The 23,490-nt window shown below is 37.0% G+C and overlaps 2 protein-coding genes across 3 annotated transcripts; one reads left to right on the forward strand and one right to left on the reverse strand.

Annotated features, from left to right (window-relative positions):
• Window positions 1–388: 388 nt before the first annotated feature.
• Window positions 389–12,284, reverse strand: bscl2 (BSCL2 lipid droplet biogenesis associated, seipin). Of its 2 annotated transcripts, none has more exons than XM_007244516.4 (11): window positions 12,143–12,284; window positions 10,007–10,536; window positions 9,724–9,805; window positions 9,323–9,466; window positions 6,896–7,030; window positions 6,686–6,783; window positions 5,354–5,483; window positions 5,115–5,196; window positions 3,994–4,074; window positions 3,822–3,884; window positions 389–3,083 (listed from the first exon to the last, which is right to left on the reverse strand). In XM_007244516.4, the coding sequence occupies exons 2-11, from the start codon at window positions 10,315–10,317 to the stop codon at window positions 2,875–2,877; spliced, it is 1,335 nt and encodes a 444-aa protein (XP_007244578.3). In that variant the 5' UTR covers window positions 10,318–10,536; window positions 12,143–12,284; the 3' UTR covers window positions 389–2,874. The 2 variants fall into 2 exon arrangements, with proteins under 2 accessions (XP_007244578.3, XP_007244576.3); XM_007244514.4 differs by having other exon boundaries at window positions 5,342–5,483.
• A 2,754-nt stretch (window positions 12,285–15,038) lies between these two features.
• On the forward strand, window positions 15,039–22,149 carry gng3 (guanine nucleotide binding protein (G protein), gamma 3). Its single transcript, XM_007244511.4, has 3 exons — window positions 15,039–15,233; window positions 17,251–17,350; window positions 21,172–22,149. Exons 2-3 carry the CDS (start codon window positions 17,252–17,254, stop codon window positions 21,298–21,300), a joined length of 228 nt encoding a protein of 75 aa, XP_007244573.1. The 5' UTR covers window positions 15,039–15,233; window position 17,251; the 3' UTR covers window positions 21,301–22,149.
• Window positions 22,150–23,490: the final 1,341 nt, after the last annotated feature.

A 23,490-nucleotide genomic window follows, 5' to 3' on the forward strand; every position in this document is an offset into this window, starting at 1 on the left:
TATTTAAATTAGCTTGATGATCTGAAACAATTAGGAGTGACAAACATGCACATATTCATGTATCATGAATAGCTGTAGCAGAGGCCTTTAAATTTGGACCTTGAATCCAGTTTCCATTTTCTTAACTTGGTTATTCTTAGCAGCTGTGAAACTACAAAGCAAATTACTTACATCTAGAGCTGTTCCCCTAAATCCCATTATTTAAAAAAATCAGGACTGGAAATCGGATTAAAAGCATATAGATTATTGTTGTTACAAAACGACACAGGTGACTTAACAAACCACGAAATCTATCATTTAGAACTAAATTACTGTATATATGATTCGGGACATAAATATTACACAGTCTAAATTCCATGCAGACATAAAATCCATGTACACATGAAAACTTCATGCTTTTAACTTTATTAAATAAATAGAGCATATTAACAGAAAAGCATACCTTAAAACCAAGATATTCTACAGAAGAACAATATAAACAAATAACTAACTACACTAAAACATAAAATCTTTGGCACATTCAATATCTGCTACTGTGTATACCTATTGGTATATTTACCTATCGTTGTATGTAGTAACAAACTCTTGTTTAGCGTGCACTTATTTACATCAATCATTCGGTCCCTTCATGTTCTACCCCAAAATTTGTAGTTATTGGTCAGCATGCACACCCATAGCAAATTGTTAGTGGTCAAAAAAAGTGCTCATTGTTCTAATAGTACATTTCACACTTTGAAATACTTGTTTGTACTTTTGTTTTTGGACTTTATATTTAGACAGAATATACAAACTTCTGTGTTTAAACTATAACAACATTTTAAAATAACTAGCTGTAACAGATTCATTTGTTTAATTTCACACTTGGGAGTGTGTGCAGTAGTATACTGGGTGCGTGTATGCATGAGTGTGTATACACGTTCCTTCTACACAAAAACACTGTATCCTTATCCTTTTTCTGCCAAATTTGCAAAGCAATGATTCCACTTTAATATTCTGTGTAGAATTTGGCACCAAGATATCAGAAAAAGATCATTTAAATATTGTAAGTTGTGAAGAGGAACCTCTCTGAATTGCATCAGTGAAAGATGGGCACCCACAGCTCTGTCACTGCTTTAACTGTTTCTGTTTGTGGGTGTGTTTGAAGAACACCCCACAAGTCCAGCTTGATGTTTTGTAGATTTGTTCACATTACCAGGCTACAGTGAGTCAATTCTGCATTTTTTTTTTAGTTTGGGGGTAGAAACATCACATCTGACCTTTTTTTTTAATCAGATTTAGGTCACTTTTATATGTGGTATTGGACTGGATATACAGTACTGTGCAAATGTTTTATGCACTTGTGGACATTTCAGTAAAGAACAAGCTTCTTATCTAGGCAGTAAGTGTTTATTAGCTCAGTAAAACACTAACTTAGCATTACAATAAATAAAAACAGCAACTTTACAAAAAGCAGATTTTACAGCACATTTTCCTTAAAACATATCCTAATATCTGCTCATCTGAGTTTAATAGAGTTATTTCTAATTCTCATCATATCAACAACTCGTTTGGTAAATGTGGTAAATCAGGTGAGCTGCTGATGGAACTGAACATATACACATGCTGGCTGAGGGAAATCATCCAGGATAAATCTGGAATTTCTACACTTTGATCTTCAGCTTGGCTTACAAGATATAACATACTTAGGTAAAAATGAGAATTCCTTGTTATGTTTTACTGTATTTATGTTTATATGCATCTGTTTAAATTATAAGTGGTGCTTTTTCAGGTTAAAACATTCATATTGCTAAGATAAATTGATTAGTGTCATTTGCTTTGGTGCCAAAAACCTTTGCACAGTACTGTATATCTGATTTGCGGGCATCCAACATGAATGTGAACAAAAAGATTAGATTTCATGAATGCCATTTTAGGGAAAGATCTGTTCACATTATAAGAATGTCAAACATTAAAATAGTCAAATGTGGGGGTTCACATTTGACTATTCACACACGAGTGGTCCAGTGAAAAGGCGTTGCCACTATGATTGGGAGATCGCTGGTTCGAATTCCGTTCATGAAGCTTAAAAAAAGGTGGTGGCTGATTGACATGTGTCGGAGGAGGTATTTGCTAGTCTTCACCCTCCTGGTGTTGGGGCATCACTAGTGATAGCGGGAGTCCCAATGAGTTAATTGGGTAATTGGCCTTGTGAATTAGGAGGAAAATGTGATTAAAAAAAAAAGAAAATAAGAAGCATAACAGGTCCCTCCTTTTTGAGTATAAATTAAAATCAGTAACTTTGTTGGGTATCTGAAATGAAAGCAGTAGTTGCACATGTAGACAGAGCCACTCCTATAGGGCAGATGGCCAGTTCAGTTTGATAGTTTCCGTACTCAAGCACTCCCACGAATATTGGCAATTAACAGAGTTGTATGAAGCAGGAAATCCCCAAACTGTGCCGGACATGACTCTCCAGGCGTTCCTCATAAACTTCCTTGAGATCAAAAAGTATTTAGCTCTATGATCATAAGAATTTTGACTACAGCCACAATAGCAGTAAGTATGCTACTTGTGTATTAGTTTTACTTGCCATTTAGCATAAATGCAACTTGTAGGTCTGTGATCTATGGAAAGTTGTTCTGAGAAAGCTACAAGCTGAAGAACTGGTGAAAAGATTGCGAGCAGTGAGGTAAATCGTTCTTAAATAATGAAAGAAATAAAGTTGCGTGTGCTAGCACACATTAGTCAACACAAGGAATACTTTTTGTGTACCTGCTCGTCAGTGCATGTCAGCTATTGATCCCCAGTAGGACGTATGCAGGGCACACAAAAAAATTAACTAAAAAAGTATGAGAGAATGTGTGCAAGTAGGAAAAAGCCCAAGAGATAGAGAACTCAGAGACTCATCCATGGTCCATGTCTTTGTCTTAGATTGTTGTCAGAAAGCTGGGGCTGGGGCTGGGGCTGGGACTGGGACTGGGACTGGGACTGGGACTCCGGCTCAGACTCTTCTGCTCTGCTCAGATCTTCCTCATTCACACTCGCTTTTTCAGTGTGTGGAACCTTCCTCAGCACAAGACCATCATCTGTGGAGGACTTCAGAACTGGTGAAGCACGAAAAGATGCATTAAAAAAGGAAATACTTCTGCAGTTCAAGGGTAGAATCCATCAGTTTTTCTAGATTCATTTTGTAGTTCTATAATTACAGACAGTAGTTGACCTTTTGACTATAGTTGACCTTTGATCTTGTTCTTTAATGGAGGGGACGCCAAAAAAAACACATTAGAACAGATATTATTTGGGTGATGAGTCATTTTCAGCACTGATACTGACATGGTAGTGGTGTATGAGGTGTTAGTGTGTGTTGTGCTGGTATGAGTGGATCAGACACAGCAGTGCTGCTTGAGTTTTTAAACAACTCAGGGTCACCCCTGGACTGAACATCCAAAAATATCCAGCCAACAGCATCCTGTGGGGAAATGTCCTGTGGGTAGTGTCCTGTGATCACTGATGAAGGACTATAGGATGACTAACACAAACTGTGCATCAACAGAGGAGCTTTTGTCTCTAACATTACATCTACTAAGTGGAACAACTATAGGTATGAGTGAATAGTGAGTGGACACAGTGTTTAAAAACTTCAGCAGCACTGCTGTGTCTGATTTACCCATACCACAATAACACACACACTGATGAAAGGTTTACTCTACACGATTTTTGCAGTTTTTCAGTCGCTGACACCTTTTTGTTGATCTGCTTGTCATTGTTGTTAAAGTGCTGAGAATGACTCAACCCCAACTAATACCTGCTATACCTCTAGTGCATGACCTTTCCATTCTTACCTTGCTCACTGTCCTGGCTGTGTTCACCCACAGTACCAATCACACTGACTGTGTCCAGCTCACCTGCAAAAAGTACCAAAGACGGTACAGCATGAGCTTACTAAACTTTAGTTGTGACATATTAGAATCTAAACAGTTTTATTAATTAATAGTTATACATATTAACACTTACGTTTGTTTCTAAGAATTCCAGCTCGCTGTGGCTCTTGCGGCTGGTCAGCAGTAACATTTCTTTCCTTCTCGTACTTCATAACTGCAGACATGGTTATGTTATATATGGTTATGATTATTATTAACAAACGTGAACATACTCTGAAATACATACATCAAATATTCAGTTTACAGTCTGAACAATGATAGTCAGCAAGATGAGTTTATGGAAGGATAGAAGATTACATTTTTTTTTGCCCACCACCACTCTTTGGATGACTACTTTGTTTTTATTAGCGTTTATACAGAGTTATAGTTTCTGTGCTCATTGTACATATAATAGAAAGATAATAATATAAGCAAAATGATAGGCGGGAGAGTAAAGAAAAAAACTAATCCAAATAATAAAAAACAAATATTAAGGGAAAACATAAAAAAGCAGAACAGCTACAAAAACCAATGGAGAAACAAATATTTTTTAATATGTTATGTGGAAATAAATAGAGATAAAAAAAGAGAAAAGAGGTAAAGAAAAGCCATATTCGGTGGGTTTAGTTTCTCAGGGGGACATCTGTGAAAAGTATTTTACACTTTTACTCAGTGATAAAATTCTTGCATCCAGACTGCAATTGAAAAACAGTAGGATCAGTGAGTTTTTCAGCTTTCTCAGTCACATGACATCATGTTCAGGAGCTCCTCCATTTCCACTCTCTGTTGTGTTTACGTGGATCTCTGTGGAATTGTGGAATTATGGTGCGTGGCTGTGGACAAGTAGCTTTTTTTTTTTTTTGACAAAACTAAGAGATGTGAGTCTGGACGGAACGGGGCTGTTTCAGTAGTGGAGTAAGTGATTAATAACCAGTTGTCAGAAGTGTTCGACTGGTGGACAGTACCGTGTATGCATGTATGTAGCTGGTGGTTACATTTTTTTTTTAAGTTGTTTGGACATTTAACATTCCTTGACCCACAGTGTTGTGTATGATCTGGGAATCATAAATTAAAGAGCGGATGGAAATAATTGTGATCAGTTGCAAACTTGTTACAAAACTATTTCCTGTCCCATGACATGTGGCATGCCAATGTATTATAATCTATTCAATTGATTTGTGTTTAGCTTAGCTAACTTAGTTAACTGGCTCTTACTGGGTGTGCTGGCTGACGTGTGCATGCGTCTCCGGGCCTCCTCTCTCCTCTGCTGTAGACGGGTTGCATCTCCCATCATCACCTAAACACACATAAATACACATTAATCATATGAAATGATAATAATGTAGCCATCACACCTGATCTGGATAAAGTTCATCTAAAGTAAAATGTAAAAATACAGTGCAGGTTGCAGCATAACTCTTAGAAAGAGCGAAAGGAAATACCTGCACTCTGACCTGTTCCGGGGGCCACAGCCCACCCCAGATGAACTGCAGGTAACTAAAGAGCACAATAACACTGAGGAAGGTGAAGTTGCTGGCAACTCCTATGACTGCTGACGTTAGAGGGAAATTGTACAAGAGGTATCTGTGGAGAAAGGAGGAAACAACAATGAAACTCTCAGAACATCACTTGAACACTGCGTACTGGCTGAGTATCAACACACAACGCAAAGGATCTACAGTACTTGGAAAAAATGTGTGATTCTGGCACTAAAAGAGATGAAAATTTTGTTTTGTAAATTATGTGCACAATTACTTACAATTAGGATAATGATTTCATTTATCTGTGACTTTATATCCCACAAATAAATGTTTAAATTTAAGACATCAAAAGTCACTGTGAATATTTTTTTACTTTAAATACATTTTAAAAAATGTTTTGCTTAAGTATTTCATCACTGGATAATTAGTCATTTTACTTAGGTATGAATACATTTACAGTAACGTGAGGCTTTTACATGTTTTAACGAACATACTGAGGATATCCTCAGTGCTTAAATAATGCATTTTAATTAGGATGATGTGCAGCAAAAATATATAAATCACTGTTGCCAATGCATTGTCTGAATGTCAGAATACTTGGATGAATTCTGTGCATCAAGAAAATGAATTTAAATTGCGATATTAATATAGCGATGATTACGAACACCACAGGTAGTGGCTTTTGTACTGCTGATATTGCTTTTGGAATTAAATTGTATCAAGCAAAATTGAGAAATACATTGTAATATAAATATTGGCCATATCATACAGTGTTAAGAGAAATACCCCAGTGTGAAATCAAACCTCCAATAATGTCAGGGTTCACTTTTTAACCAATAAATTTTCATGGTATCCTCATGACTTTTCCATGCCTTCAAGGCAAATTTTCATGATCATACGATTTTTAAAACATCAGTGTAGACATAGACAATAAAACCAAGAATCTACTAAAACGATAATAAAAATTGATTATACTAGGTCTAAAATGAATCTGATAACGCTGGCACACAATCTTTAATAAATATAATATGTGTGTCATATCTTGAAAGCACCATTGTGTAAGGCTAAACTATTGAATCAATTAAAAAAAAAAAAGGTTTTTTACGTTGATAAACGGAAACACAAGGGATTGTAGACCAAATTTCCATGACGTTTCCAAAACTTTCTGGGTATTTTTGTTATATATATTTTTTTCAACTTATCAAGGCCGGGGATTTGCTATTTTCAAATTTTTCCAAGTTTTCCAGGTTTTTCATGACCGTATGAACCCTGTAGTGGGTCCCTCCCAAAGGTCATGGTTCTCACCTGATACCAGTAAAGTAAGCATGGATCCTAAGCTGGGCAGAATAGATTTGCACCCGTCGAGACTGAATCTCTATCACAGCTCCTGTGGTGGGATGATACTGTAAAAACAAAACAGAACACAACCATGAATTCATATTCCAATATTAAAAATATTATACATATGAAAAGAAGGATAAACTGCCTGAGCTTAATCATCCTCAGGGTACTCACAGAGTCTGACTTGTAGCCTGAGAAAAGCTCCACCTCTACAAGCTGCTTCTGCTCAGACATCCCAGTCAGTAACAGTGGAGAGAAGAACAAGGTGCTCAGGGTCTGCAGGAGACTGGAGCGATAGTGCAGCATGGCCTGATGGGAAATGACCAAAAAAAAACAAAAAAAAAAAAAACAATGACAATAGCACAATTATCAAATGTGTTTGACACACCGATTTTGACTTCTGCCTTTAACCCATCCATACAGTAAACACACACACACACACATACACACCACACACCAGTGTGTACACAAGGTGGGCCATACTCACGTGTCAAACCCAAGCATCAAACCCAAAATCTTGCCATCAACAACCCAGTGCTCTTAAACAGTGAGCCACCAACACTACTCCAAATACCAACCTCAAATCCTCTTCCACTGAATGCAAAGCTTTGGGAGGGACACACATAAGACCCAAGGGACGAATGAGGGGGACAGATGATGCAGACAGGTGGCCGCACATCCAAAAAACACAGCATCAATTACCACACGAGAAAGGAAAAGTGTGAATCTAAGGTTTAAAAATGCAGTCCAGCATAAAAGAGTATTTTATAAAATTATGATGTACCGTTATTTATATCACACAAGAAGAATATAGTTAGAGCACAACTGATTAAAGATTATATAGATATTTTTTCCAAGACCAATATTCCTAGCAATGTCTATTTTTTAATTTCAAGAATATACAACTGCAACAAAATAAATGTTAAAGAGTGATAAAAACAGTAACTTACACAACCTGATTTTGTGTAAAAAAAAAAAATTATAATAATTGGCACATAAAATTAGTGTCATATAGCAAAACAATTCTGCAAAATAATGAAGTGCAGAATATTTTGTCCATGCATAAATTGCATACCCTTAAAAAAAGCTTAGACTGCCCTCCACACAAAATAAAGCTATTATCACAATATAGATTTATTTTTTTCGGTTCAGAAATTATGAAAGTATTTTTTTTGTATGATATGTCACACCCATAATGTGCACAGCAAACAGGAAGTTAAATTGTATGATGTAATTCTTACTTTGCCAATCCCCTACAAACCCACAAACTAATATACGTAATTAAATAAAAACAAAATATATACAACACTAAACATAAACACAACAACTTAAAGACTACAGACAACATTAAACTAGAGACTAATTATAATAATTAAAAACTATAGACATATAAGAAATATATGACATAAATAGGTAACTAAGTATTGCTGACATTGGTGTGCTAAGTTCTACATGTAGTACTGTGCAAAAAACACTGGCTTAAAAAAGTGCACACTACATATAGCCCCATCAATAACTGTAATACATTTCAAACTACTGATAACTAAACATAGACCATTGTTTCTAAACTCATTTTAATAATACCCCATACTGCTTGTAACCCTCGCCAACCATTGCAATAACTTGGCACCCTCTTGTGGGCATTAATTGTAAGTTCTTGTAACAAAATGTCATTAACTCTATTAAACTCTATTAAGAAATCCACTGTTTAATTACAGCTCCAAAAACATAAACAACTATCTTTGGTAAGTGTGGTAAGCAGCTGAGCTGTAAACCTGTGACCATATTTTGAGACATCAACATTACAAAACAAAACAAAAAAAAGGATCAGAAGGATTACATTGAGTAATGAGTGTACCACATGCTTATTCACTACCAAATAACATATGATCACTGTCCAATAAAAACAAGTATCTCCAAAACAGCAACTTTACAGGAGAGAGAAAAATCCTTCTAACCTTTAAATGGACTTTTTAATTTCAGGTAATTTCGAAGAGTTTCTATTGGTCCAATCATCAAAAAAAGTTGGCACAGTTTGTGGGTTAAAATTATGTAGTAAACTAAAAATAGACAAAGATGAAGATATTATTTAAGACTATATTGTTATATCACTTTCTACAAATCTTGGTTATACATAGACCTAATACAGAAAAAACAAATTTAAATTTAAATTTACTGTACTTTGAATTTTAGTTTATTGCAGACCGTATGAACCCAAGATGTTTTACCTTTTCTTTTAACTTAATCTTATTTGTTCATTTACAACCATACCTGCATTTTAAGCTTGCAACACATTCCATAAAACAGTTGAGAGGTTAAACCATTAACCACTTTGTAATGTTGCCAATGCTTCTTTCAACACCCAAGAGGTTTTGGCACAGAAGATACCAAGCAATTAAGCAATTAATTTTCTCACTCATTTAACGACAAAGCAAATACCAGACGAGACTTTAAATATCTTAGGTTCATACTGTCTGCAATGAAATAACAATCAAAGTACTGTAATTCTAAGAACAGATATGAATAAACAGACAATAATTTAACAATAAATACAACATGCATAATAAAATTACAGTAAAAAAATGTTTTACTCTTACTTACAGATCGAGCCACAGTGGATACAACTGTCCCATCCTTGGTGTAGCAAGACATTTTGATCATAAACATACCGAGCTGCTCATTAACTGGAGATTCTGGCATCTCTAATTCAAGAGAGACCCTGTAGGGTTGACCATACATCATCACCTACAGTAGACAATGTAGAGGAGACAAACTGTTAGAGCATATTTCAGCATATTAAACTGTGAGAATCATCTGCATCATTATTTTTAGACTATGTGTATGGTTTCATTATTTTGGGGGTATGTGTGGATTAGAGGGGAACTTAGATACAACAGGAAACTGGTAAAAAAAAAATAAAAAATAAAAAAAAAATTTAAATGATTTAATGTGTATTATCTTTCTGGACGTTTTACAAGACTAGATAAAAGAGATAAGCTCACCTGTTCTCTACCATTCTTTAGAAGAGAGATGTTGGCCATGGGGAATGAACAGAGAACAGAATCTGTAGACTCACAGTCAGTTCTGAAAAATAATGAAACCACTTATAATAATAATATAACAACAATAAACAGAAATACACAGATACATCTCTAAACAGAAACATCAATAGTCAATAGCAAAGAGCTTAACTGTATAGTCGATAAAGCAAGCCAACAAACACAGTATACAACAATAATTATCATACTCCACATCCCAGCAAGATGTCAAAACATGTGTCTGTACCTGTACTGGTAGTTCACTGGTGTGGAAAAGCTGACTGTAGGCATGTAAGAGTAGTAGAAGCTTCCATAGAGGAAGATAGACACCCAGAGCAGCAGCACCAGCACACACAAGAAGACGGCGGCTCGCAGTAGAGTGCGCTGAGCCCTCAGCAGGGTCACGCCTGCCACGTCCTGGAGCCAGAGCAGAACAGGCCCCATGACTGTGCCCATCTGCTCCAGGCCACTGCCTTCCCGGCCTGGTTGAGACCTGCCACTCCCTGGACTCCTCCTGCCCTCGGGTGCTGGCACAGTGTGGAGCCTCTCAGCACTCATACAAAACAATTCAACCGCTCTTACACAGCTGATTGCACTTACTGGTTGTTGGTTGTGCAAGACATTTAAAAGTTATATAGATAAATAACATGATGGTGCTTTTAACACAATAGAACAAACAAGCAGGTTGTTATTCTTTGCATTATTTCACTTGCTGCAGTCTAAGATGATTTTCTTCTTAGATATGTTCATTTCTTGGCTGGTGTAATCCTCAAAAACCTGAAAACAAAAACACAAAATCATGAGCTTGCATAGCTAGGACATGGGACAAGAGGTGACTACAAGGTTCATTTGTGGACTGGTTCATTTATGGTTCCAGGTCAGCAGAGTTTTAACACAATCATTGTAATCCCTTGTTCTTTTCTTCCTTGCTGTTCTCTCTCTCTATTTCTTTTGCATGTAATGAGATGACTGTCCCGCCTACTGTTGGGTGTGCATTTGTGGTTCCAGCATTCCTGAATAAGGCCTGTCCCACTAGTCAGCAGAGTTTTAACAAAACCATCCTAATCCCTCTATCTCTTCTGCATGTATCGAGATCCCCTGTTCCTGATGTGTCCTGATGTTGCCCAGCCTGGCTCTCCACTGCCCTGCTGCACGCAGTTATGCAGTCCTGCTCTGGAACTGGTCTGTTCTTGCCACACTCCAAAGCTCTAAGTACAGATGCTTAAACTGCCTGTACTTTAACATTAACACTAAGCATGTGCCCATCACCTACTCACACTCATGAGTCACACCCTATTTCTACATCAGCTACAGCTCCCCATTATCTCTCTGTATAGTTGTTTTATGTAATGTTCTTTATTTGTGTTGCTTGGGTAGACCAGAAGAGGATGGGTTCCTCTTGCTAAGTCTTGCTGAGTCTTCCTAAGGTTTCTTCCTCTTAGTGTGAGGGAGTTTTTCCTTGCCACTGTTGACAATCACTGCGTGCCCACCCATAAGAAAAAAACTTACAGTTACAGTATAATGTGTCACAATTACATTTACTGTTAATCACTTAAAACCACTTAAAAAGGCTTTGTCTTTGATTTTACCCAATTGAAAACCTCTGAAATATTATCAGAAGGAAGATCACAAGCCCTCAAACCAAGCTGAACTGCTTGAATTTTTGCACCAGAAGTGGCATAAAGTTATCCAAAAGCAGTGTGTAAGACTAGTGGAGGAGAACATGCCAAAAACTATATGAATATGAACTAGTTTTTTTTTTTTTTGCATTATTTGAGGTCTGAAAGCTCTGCATCTTTTTTCTTATTTCAGCCATTCTCATTTCCTGCAGATAAATGCTCTAAATGGCAATATTTTTATTTGGATTTTGGGAGAAGAGTTGTGCGTAGTTTATAGAATAAAACAACAAAGTTCATTTTACTCAAACATATAGCTATAGGTGGCAAAATCAGAGAAACTGATTCAGAAACAGAAGTGGTCTCTCTTTTTTTTTCCAGAGCTAAAGATGGGGACACCAGCTGAAGGTTTTGGATGCGTAACAATCATAAAAATATAAAAAGCTCAAAGCACCAGACACAGCAACATTCTTTACATCCATACAATGTCTAAAACATCCGATACACCTAGCCTAAATTTTCATAATTCTACCATTAGAAATAACCAAACAAAAGCAGGAGCTGGGTTAAGTGGCTAGTTTAGCTAATTTAGCTAACCTAGCTTGAGAGATATGCCGGGATCACTCAGTGTGCTGCTATGTTGGGTGCTAGCTTAGCTTAGCTTAGCTTCGCTTAGCTTTACCTACTATGGTAGTTACACCTTGTAGAAACAGCTTGTTTTGTCCTAAATCCGTTCCTTTCCGAATCGGCGAAATACTCATACTCACCTTCTGAACAACCGAAGTCTCCTAGGCCTGAACACAAACATATTTACCCCGTGTAAAGAGAATAACCAGCTAACCTAGCTAGCCATGTTTGTGTACAAACTTCAGCTAACTCGCCTGTAGTCACAGTAAAACTACAAATACGGAAGCTGTGAAGGGACATCGTATCGTTATCGTGATTTTTCTCACTCACAAATGCGAACATGAATGGGTTTAAATTGAGAAAAAAAAGGCATAATTTGTAAAAGTTTGGTCATTTTTAAACTGAATATTATATTTATTTCATCAACATAGAAGAATATCAAATGTTTCAAAAACATCAATATTAAAAATATATACTCGAAATTAGAGTATTAATATCTGTAATTATTGTACAAACTACCTATGAGTTATGATTATATTTCTTTTATTGCCTTTGTCCATTTGGCATTGTCAAGATTTGTTATTTGTTTTTCTAGTTTACGTCTTTATCTACTTCTGTGCCTTTCAGAAAAAAAGCATTTCATTTTCCCCCTATATTTCATATTATAATTATACTACATTTGTTACAAAATGCAAAAATTAGAAATACAGATAACTTAAAATAAATGGTGTATGTAACGTTTATCAGCTCAATTTTCTGATCTGTTGGGGCAAAAATCTAAAAATAGAAAATTAAAAGTAAAATGTAATTATATTTTTTTCCATTTGGTATAGTAAAGAAGAAAATAGATTTTATTCCATTTTACAAGTTTCTATTTTTTAATTTCTGCTTTCCACAATTTAAAATTCAGAAAAAAAGAGAAAAAAACACAATTTGGAAAAATTAAATAAGGACGTTTTACTTTCAATGTTTATTTTCAGATTTCGCCCCAACAGGTCAGAAAACTGAACTGATAAACGTTACACGGACCATACATAGTTTTGTTTCCTTTATTTCTGATCGAAAAGGACTGTAATGAAAAGTTGAAAATTGGAAAAATGATTGAAACTCATTTCTTCTTGACTAACTGTTATATCAAATGAAAAATATTAATTTCTTAAAGTTTTATACCCAATTTTCTATCACTTACTGCATTAGTTACATAAATTATGAATTTGGGTTTAAAACATTAACATCAGAATCAGTATTTATCACTGGTGGGATTTTAGGCTAAAAGGCTTTATTGCCATAAGAGCAGGGCCGCTGCTAAGGTTTTGGAGGCCCTAAGCATAACTGGTCAGGGAGGCCCCCCCCCAAAAAAAAAAAACACACACAAACACAAAAGGTTTACGCAAAATTTTACTATTTATTAAAATTACACATGTAACTGTGAATATTTACAACTAAGTACTATTTATAATGTATAAATAATAAATGAAACGATGCATGTCTATTTTAAGCAGTGGACACGTCATTTACACAAGCCAGCCTTAAAGGTTATGAAATTATCGTTTATATTCGTGGTGTATTTATATCAGCCTGTCAAAATCTATAGAGCTGTCTGATCCTGCTGTCATACAGACCATTTGGATAGTGCACTGACGGCATTAGTCAATAGGTAGGCTACTCTGTTTATTAATTTTTTATTAAAGTCACTAAAAATCTTCAAACTACACTACTACTATTTGCAAACGTGCCACGTGCCTTGCAATACCCAGATTAGTTTCTAGTTAAGCGTTTAAAGCTACCAAATCAGCTAAGCCAACGTAACTAGCTCAGGCAACACCATTGAACATGAAGTAATCAAAACTATTTAAACCTTTATCATCGAAGTTACTCACCAGAAAGGGATGCATGGGCCTCATCTTTCTGCTTCTTTTTCTTCTTCTCAGCTCCAGACTCAAACCGTCGCTTCATAGTTGAATTACCATTTAGTAGCAACTTCGCGCGGTGAACTTGTCTCCTGCCAAACTCAAGTAGCCTTGCTACTTTAGTCAGGACTAAGGTTGCCAGATAAGTTACGATTTTTCATCCTATTTGTTTATTTTATTTTAAGTTTTTAACTTACACAAACATTGCACTGGACAAGTTTTTGTATAGAATGGCCACATACACTTTAAAAATGGTTAAACATGCGCAAGATTTAGCGCCTCCATGCATTTTTTGATTATTTATTTGACTGGAAAATGTCACATCTGGCAACAACCAACAGAGCAAACCGAGCCGTGCCATTTCAGGCAATAGGGGTGGGGGCATTATATTATGCACAAAAATAATAACGTGCCGCTTTTAAGTAGTAGAGTAGGTGCCCCATGCAATGTTTAAAGACAAAAAAGATGAGCGTATCATAAATAATTCACATTGGGTTTTAAATTTAATAATGTCATAATTTCAACACATTTCATTCTCAGTCAATTTGGCTCCCTGCAACTGCAAAATGGTTGAGGCCTAACGCTGGCTGCGTTGTCTGCGTATGCAGAGCGGCGGCCCTGCATAAGAGGGCAGTTTGGCTAGGTCAGGGCAGTGGAGCAAGGCGCGGGGTAATGTATTGATGTATATGGAGTAAGGTGGAGATGTGGAGCATCTTTTAACCTGGGTGGGAGGGAGAGAGAGAGAGAGAGACCACCGAGGCAAAATGGTGCCATAGACAAAAGAGGCTGAGACTGCAGCAGTTCCCATGGTAACAGAGCAAAAACAGGGATGATTTACTGAAGATGCCAATTGCCGGTTATTTAACACACACACGGCTGCTAAATGCTGTGGTACGATCATACAGGCGATACACACTGTGCTAAAAGCGTGCCGTGTTTTCCTCCATGTCATATATTTTCATCTATACGTGCCACCTCCCCCTCACTCACTCTACCCAACCCCCCCTACAAGGGGAGCAGGAATGGTACAGTCCGGCCCACAGGCCTGATGAATTCCAGTGGAGCCCCCTCCGCCCCTGCCCCTGCACGGCACGTTCCATTAACTGCAGAGGGGAGTTTGTATCAGGAGGCTGGTGCTCAGTTTAGCAGAATTGCAGTGCATTGGACTGTACAGAGCAGAGAGTAGCATCCACACTGTCTATGAGGGTGGGGTCCGGCTGCACTGGGAGCAGAAAACACAGCCGAGCAGAGGGAGAGAAAGGAGAAGAAATAAGGAGAGAAGAGGAGGGAGAGCTAGCAGCAGAAGAGGAACACAACAAGGGTAAGAGAGAGGAGGATAAGAAGGGGGGAGGACAAGATAAAAAAAAAGGAAATCAAGGCCCAGGGTGATTGAAACAGTCTTCTAGCTCTTATTTTTCCTGTCTCCCTCCCTCAAGCCTCTCCTCTTCTTCATCTTCTTCCTCCATCCTCATCTCTTCTTCTTCTCCTCCTGAAATTAGACTTATTCTTCTGTTTCATTTACATTATTTTGTGGTGCTCAATGAGAACATCCTGATGTACATCCTGAGGTCATCAAATCATCCTGTGCATCTAATCTGATTTTGTATTTACTGGTGATGTCTGAGTAGCCATGATGCAGCCCTGTGTGTGTGTGTGTGTGTGTGTGTGTGTGTGTGTGTGTGTGTGTGTGTGTATCCGGCCCACTTACTGTTGCCTGCTGTCTGATGATGTGCATGATGTATAAATATCCTATATGTCTGTAAAAAAAACAAACAAAAGTAGATTATTTTAGGATTATTCTAGACTTCTCTTAGTAAATAGTATCATCTAGTCTTTTATAGCTGAGAAGTAGGATGCTTCTCCCCATGGAGGCACTGATTTGTCTGGGGACACAGGCAGGCTATAAGTGGAGACTTCCTGGCTACCTTAGGAGAAATTAAATGTGAATATTCTGTACAGTCCACTACAGTACATTGTATATTATTGTGACCAATAAAATACATTTGAATAGATATAATAGACAGATATAATAATACACTGTTCAGAATACACGCTGCACTCACTCTAATCAAAGCAGTCCATTGCTTCTGCAGTATGAAGATATTAAGGAGATCTGTTGCAATCAGCTGCTCTCTTATCAAGGTGAGGTTTAGGTTTTCTAGGGCAGGCAGCTTTTAGCAAGGAAGTAGTAAATGACACCAGTGGAAGCGAGTCTCTGGAGGGGAGGAGAGAAAGGGAAGGGAAAGGAAAGGAAGTGAAGAGAAGAGAGGATAGGAGAGAGGAGAAGAGACGTAACTGCTGGTAAGGGGTCTGCAGGATGCCGGCCTTCCATTAGAGTCAGTACATTTGCTGTAAGCACAATCTCTTGCAGATGTATTGATTTATTCCAGCATTAAAGGCCCCATATAGTGGAGAACATAATGCTTCTTACGTATTATAAATGAAGATGTGGTTTATGTATTTACAATATGTTATAACAGTTCAAACTGTGCCACTCCCCTGTTTCTACACTTAACATATGTAAAGCAAGATAGAAATAGATTTAAGCTGTTTAACTTATGCACTGGTGAAAAAAGTGGCAAAATCCACAAAAACCTGCTAAAGCCAGTCTTCACTTTTTGGATTTTGTCCATCATTCAAATGTTTCCATTTGTTCAGTTCTGGTTTTGGACGAAAAGGAAATTTAGGTGCATCCCTAATATTTAACCTATGGCGGTTTATTGCAACTTATGGCAGTTTAGCCTAGGTGGTTAAGCCTTGTCCATTCACAAAATTTGGACATAGTGTGTTTCAACTAGAATAGCTCTCTGAGTGTATAAAAAAATCACCTGTTTTTTACATACAGAGATCCACATATAACATTTACAGTGTTATTCAGTGGTCTGGACTAATAGCTCTTCTTATACAAATAACAAAAAATCTCTTATAGACAGTATAAATGTAACAGTTTCAAACATTTGGTAACCTTGAGGTTTTGTGAAAGCTTCACAGTAAATAACAAAACAAATACATAATAGACTCTTTTCAGGACAGCACATTACTATATGGATTACTTAAATTACCAAATTATCATGTACCATATGGCACACCCTTACTCTATAGAATGCTTGTTGCTTAGAGGAGTGCACACTAGTCAGTTGACCTCATGGGATATATAGATGTGAACTGCAGGATCTGGGCCCTTAAATGGTGTCTATAACAATTAGTGAAGCGACAGGGATTTGCTCTCTGTGGGATTAACAGGTTCCATTCACAGCAATTAAGAGAGTATGAGCTGATGCAACTTGTGTGGTTATCTTCTGCTAGTATTTGTGTGTGTGTGTGTGTGTGTGTGGCAGGATGAAAGGAGACACCCCTGTGAACAGCACCATGAGTGTCGGTCAGGCCAGGAAGCTGGTGGAACAGCTGAAGATTGAAGCCAGTTTTTGTCGGATCAAGGTGAGAGGGAAAGATCAGAGCTGGCCTGGTGCCAAAGTCATCTTTTCTCCTTATGCTTTCCAGTCGTCTGCTCACTCGTGCCTCACTCAGACCAGTTTGTATCAGACGTGCTCACAGAATCAGGTTAATAGGTATGGCCTAATTCTGACATCCCCCTCCGGCCATGGATGTCCCACAATTTTCGGTTTTGACTTTGCTTCGCCTTACACATTTCGAGGACACGCCACACAGCAGAAATTGCTCATGATGAAAGTGGAACTTTATGATCAGGTGACGCTAAATTACTATTTCTAAAATAGTTCATTTTACTGCAGCCAATATTGCAGTGCAATTAGAAGAATTAAGCTATGAGCTGCTCCTGAGGCACTGGTTCCCAATCCCAAACCAGAAACCAGAGCTAAAATAAGGAGTCTTGAGTAGGAATGGGCAATATGACGATATTAATTGTTATCCTGGAAAATGACGTTACAATGTGTGAGTATTTTTTAAATCATGTAGTAGATCAGGGTTCCTATGAGTCCTTAAAAAGTCTCAAAATATCTTAAATTATAATCTGGGTAAATAAGTTCTTAATTTGTCTTAAATTTACTGTAATTTAATGCTGGTAGGAAAACACATACTAATATTAGCCACAGGTTTCCAGGGAGAGAACAAAGGTTAGCATAGAGCTAGCTAACATTAGCAGCAAACTAACTAACATTACTGTGGAGATAACTAAGGTTAGTATAGAGCTAGCTAACATTAGCAGCGAGCTAGCTAATGTTACTGTGGAGATAACTAAGGTTAGTATAGAGCTAGCTAACATTAGCAGCGAGCTAGCTAAAGTTACTGTGGAGATAATTAAGGTTAGTATACAGATAGCTAATATTAGTGGCGAGCTCGCTAACTTACTAATGTTAGAAATTATGACAACATTTTGGGCCTTAAATTATATTTATTAAGGTCTTAAAAAGGTCTTAAAAAGCATTAAATTTGACTTTGAAAATGAAGCAAGAACCCTGTAGATAAAATCTATACCTCCAGAACAACCTGGTTAACTGGTTTTAGTGCAATGTCAAACCTGAATAAAAAGGTAAACCTATGCATTTTGTGAGTCCTGAGTGTTAGGTTAAGTCACTTGAATAGTGCTTGAATAGTGGATGTAAAAGAACCCAAGGCACATGGAAATCACGGTCAAATCTGATGGCTCAAGCTAATTATAATAATAGATTTTATTTACACATTTGGCACTTAAAAACATCTTCATGAAATGATGAGACAAAAATACAAATCAAATAAAATATTTTAAAGTGCAGTAAGGTCGCAAAATGTACATTTGGATTCATTTAAAGCCAGATAAGACAAAGAGATACTGATCCTACACTTTAAAATGCAAATATCATCACGACCTGACATCAGGAAGAGCTGATGATAATGATAATGAAAGGCTGTTGTTCCACTTTTAAGATGGACAAGAGGTACGACTAGCCTGTTCCTGCTGGCTAATCTGAGGGTGTCTGTATGAACTTTTCTCATAATTTTGTACATTTCGCCTAATAGACCTAATTTGCAATGGGGTTAAATCGTTTTTGGTTGCAGCTGTGCTTCCAAAGTGATTGTTAGGCCCTGTCCACATTTTTACTATTTTTTATGATTTTTCCTTCATATCGGTTTAATCCCAAATTAATCCCCACACTACTCCATAAGTAGTCTCTTATGCATGTTACACAATTACAGATTCTATATATAATAATTAGAGCACTATATATTTGTAATCAAAAAGTGTTAACATGTATTATTATGTTGATTATGTGCTATTAAGATGTGGATGCTATAGTTTTTCTACTTATGTAGTGTATGTATATGTTCAGCATATACATTCGTTATTCCATAATGCTTCTTTTAGTAATCCCCTTTGCCTTTTTTTTAAGAAGTTTTGATTTTAGTGACCAAAAACTGAATTTTCAGTTAGAAAGTTGGCCACAATACAGACAATCAGATAATTGATTTAACCTGATTAGAACCTAAATTGTACCAGATGTGCCAGATTAGGGAAAAGTCAAACATTTGAAGAGTATTGGGTTGACCAGACTGACATTAGGCACCCCTGAGCTATAGACACACTGGCTTTAAATAGACAAGTATTTTAGGATTTGATCCTTTTCTAACAAATCCAAAGTGATATTCTTTTTAGCAAAGAAAGAAAATATAGCCAAAGAGATGCCCTCTCTTCTTACTTCCATTGTGATGCTGCCCAGCACAGGCATCTGTCAGTAGTTTATCAGAGCTGGGGATCCGGTGCTTTCCTCTGAGTACATTGGCTGACTAGCGATGTTGTAAAAGCAGCAGATCCAAAAGAGGCGTTTACTGACCTCACATGCATTACAGGAGACATGTGCTTGTCAGGAGTGAGTTGTTTGGCTAATAGACCAAGCTAATTTATGAAGAATGCAAAAAAAAACATTACTCAGTATGCAGTCCCTATATATATATATCCTCCTGTATTGTGATCCTTTTGGGCAACACACAGTATTAAGTTTTAATAGCTACACGTCAGTATGTGTAAAACCATGATATCTTAAAAACTAACAGTGTATGTAAAATCTTTCATAGATGGTTCTGTATAGAACATTTTCAAACAGGTTCCACTACTGTTTAAAAATAAAGAATCTTTTTAGTAAAATAAGGTTAGTTTTCACTTGAAGTCAGGCAAGGATGTTGGATGTGAGAAGTGAAACATGATATTATCGATCAATATTATCCACCCCACCCGTCTTGTGCACAATGATGTATTCCAAAAGGCAGGAAATAGTCATTGTATTTAGTTGAAACATTACAGGGTCTTATTAATGATTTAATATGGCTGCCCCCTGAAAGTCCATGAGCCAAATTATCAGTCTGAGACAATTAATGTGTGACATTTTTGTAAAGAATTCTTAATAGTGGGATATATATGTTTTTAATATATAGGAAGGAAGGTGGAGCCACCAATTTCTGGATATTAGGGAGCATAGATCTTGTTGGAGTAAGCCTGACTTTAGTCTGACATTAGCCTCAGTGCTTTAAGTTGTGAGCGAAAGAAGAAAGACAGAAGTTCATTGTAATCGTAGTGTTAATTTTATTTGTTTAGGAGCAGCGTTGTTTCAAACATAGCCTGTTTGTTGTGATTTGTGCGTGTATGAGTCTGGCTCAGACATGTCCAGACATGTGACAACTGTTTTAATTGTTCTTTTATACGTAGATTTTAATATTTAAAGTAAAACAAAAAATAAATAGGCAATACTACTGTATTTTAAACATAAGTGCATGTGTGCTGTCTGGCTCATTATTCCACAAATACATTCATTGTCTGTCGATAGTTCAATTAGGCTAAAATCATGAATTGTACGTGTTTATACGGTATTTTAATATGTTGAAAATCAGCGCTGGAACACGAATCTGAAAAAAAAAATCATAACATGATGAATTGTTCTAAATATGACCATATACATGAACCGACAAGGTAAAGAAATATCACTTTTGATTCAAGTTGATTTGAATGCCTATTAATGTAATACAATTTTCAACTTGGAATGTTTCTGTTGCTTTCTGAGTTAGACAGTTACACAATGTTTTTGAAAAAGAAATTATGGGTTTATATAATGTAAGATCATTGGCTGTTTTCAAAGCAAAAGTTTTAGCCCATTATCAGATTATCCACGTTCATGTAAACATGTTGATCAGTCTACTGACAAACTCCAGTGTTCTGTAGTAACCAGATTATAAAGTGCATATAAATGCGTTCATTGATGTTAAAGAAATGAAGCTGTATCAATGACTTCTCCTGTGGACTGTACACTCAGGTATCCAAGGCAGCTGCAGATTTGATGGCTTACTGTGATGCACATGCCTGTGAGGACCCCCTCATCACCCCTGTGCCCACCTCAGAAAACCCCTTCAGGGAGAAAAAGTTCTTCTGCGCCCTCCTCTGAGCACGACTCCGGAAGAATGGAATTAGCCTCATTTAGATGATTCTGATTTGTGTACACACATACAAACACACACACACATGCATACATATATACACACACTCACAAATCTAACACAAAATATCACACGTGAAAGTTTTTACATTTCTGGCTCTATAAAAAGTGTGTTTCCAGAATTTTATCATTTTAAAGTGGCCAAGGCTGAGCATTCATAACTTTAAGACCTGACGTGTGGATATTTTGTGTTATTTTCTGTGTTCTTCAAGAGACGCTGTGTCTCTGTGAAAGGGGCTCTGTAGTAGGCAGAAATTAACAACTACTACATCATATAGGGTTAACAAACACACACGATTTTTCTAAACCATGAAAAGGAAACAGGTGATGGGATTGGATGTTTTAATTATTTCAACTTTTATTACACATTTAAATAATATTTTTTTTGCTTTAGTGAGTTTGTCCCTCACATGCTAAATAATTGTGATTTATAAATTCTGTATATTTGGATTTTCGCTTTAAAGTATCCCTTGAAACGACTGTGTGCTTGTAGACTAACGAGAGGGAAGAGTGTTTGATTGTTTGGATGTATTGGTCAACTGTAATGCACGATCATCTGAAACATGTTAATAAGGGGTTTGCGAAATGGAAACAGCTAGGAAGAACCCAATATGCCGTATGGATTTAAGTTTTGGCTCTCCGTTTGTTATCAGAATGCCCATTGTGAACAGTATCAGATGACTGGTTTAAGAGTCTTACTGCAAACATAAAACCTTTTTGTGGTCCAACCTGGGGGTTTACAAAAATACTGGGTACAGAATCAAGAGAAAATAAAGTAAATGCTACCAAGACAGGCAATTTGTGTCTTTGCAAGTCTTTATTTTGGAATTTGGGAATAATTCCTAGAACGCAACGATAGAGGAATTGTGGGAGAACGCAGCTACAAACAGCAAAAATGCTGTTGCTTTGAGAAAAAATTTTTTTTTTTATCTATTTATTTTTCTCCACATAAAAAGACAACTTTTAAGGTCAACAAGGACCAATAGACACACTCCAAAAATTATTTAATAGACAATTTAGAATATTGGTATGTAGAGCTGGGCAATATTGTAAAAAAAAAAATCTCTCTCTCTCTCTCTCTCTCTCTCTCTCTCTCTCTATATATATATATATATATATATTCACACACATTCACTTTTTAGTTCTTACATGACTTCAGTTTTTTTTTATAAGTAAACATACAGCACCATTTAAAGTGATGCACAAGCTATTGATTCCTTAACATTTAATATTATCCTTGTATGTTTGTAATTTGACCTCCTTATATTTCAGTTTAGAAAAAGTGTAAAATATGAAAATCACTCCAACATAAAAGAGCTAATTACCAAATATCAAATATCTATCTTCTGAGATTCCCTCTGGCAAATTCTACACTGCTCAAAAAATAAAGGGAACACTCAAATAACACATCCTAGATCTGAATGAATGAAATATTCTCATTGAATACTTTGTTCTGTACAAAGTTGAATGTGCTGACAACAAAATCATACAAAAATCATCAATGGAAATCAAATTTATTAACCAATGGAGGCCTGGATTTGGAGCCACACACAAAATTAAAGTGAAAAAACACACTACAGGCTGATCCAACTTTAATGTAATGTCCTTAAAACAAGTCAAAATGAGGCTCAGTATTGTGTGTGGCCTACACGTGCCTGTATGACCTCCCTACAACGCCTGGGCATGCTCCTGATGAGGTGGCGGATGGTCTCCTGAGGGATCTCCTCCCAGACCTGGACTAAAGCATCCGCCAACTCCTGGACAGTCTGTGGTGCAACGTGACGTTGGTGGATGGAGCGAGACATGATGTCCCAGATGTGCTCAATCGGATTCAGGTCTGGGGAACGGGCGGGCCAGTCCATAGCTTCAATGCCTTCATCTTGCAGGAACTGCTGACACACTCCAGCCACATGAGGTCTAGCATTGTCCTGCATTAGGAGGAACCCAGGGCTAACCGCACCAGCATATGGTCTCACAAGGGGTCTGAGGATCTCATCTCGGTACCTAATGGCAGTCAGGCTACCTCTGGTGAGCACATGGAGGGCTGTGCGGCCCTCCAAAGAAATGCCACCCCACACCATTACTGACCCACTGCCAAACCGGTCATGCTGAAGGATGTTGCAGGCAGCAGACCGCTCT

The sequence above is a fragment of the Astyanax mexicanus genome, chromosome 17 (assembly GCF_023375975.1).
Source record: "Astyanax mexicanus isolate ESR-SI-001 chromosome 17, AstMex3_surface, whole genome shotgun sequence".
NCBI lineage: Eukaryota > Metazoa > Chordata > Actinopteri > Characiformes > Acestrorhamphidae > Astyanax > Astyanax mexicanus.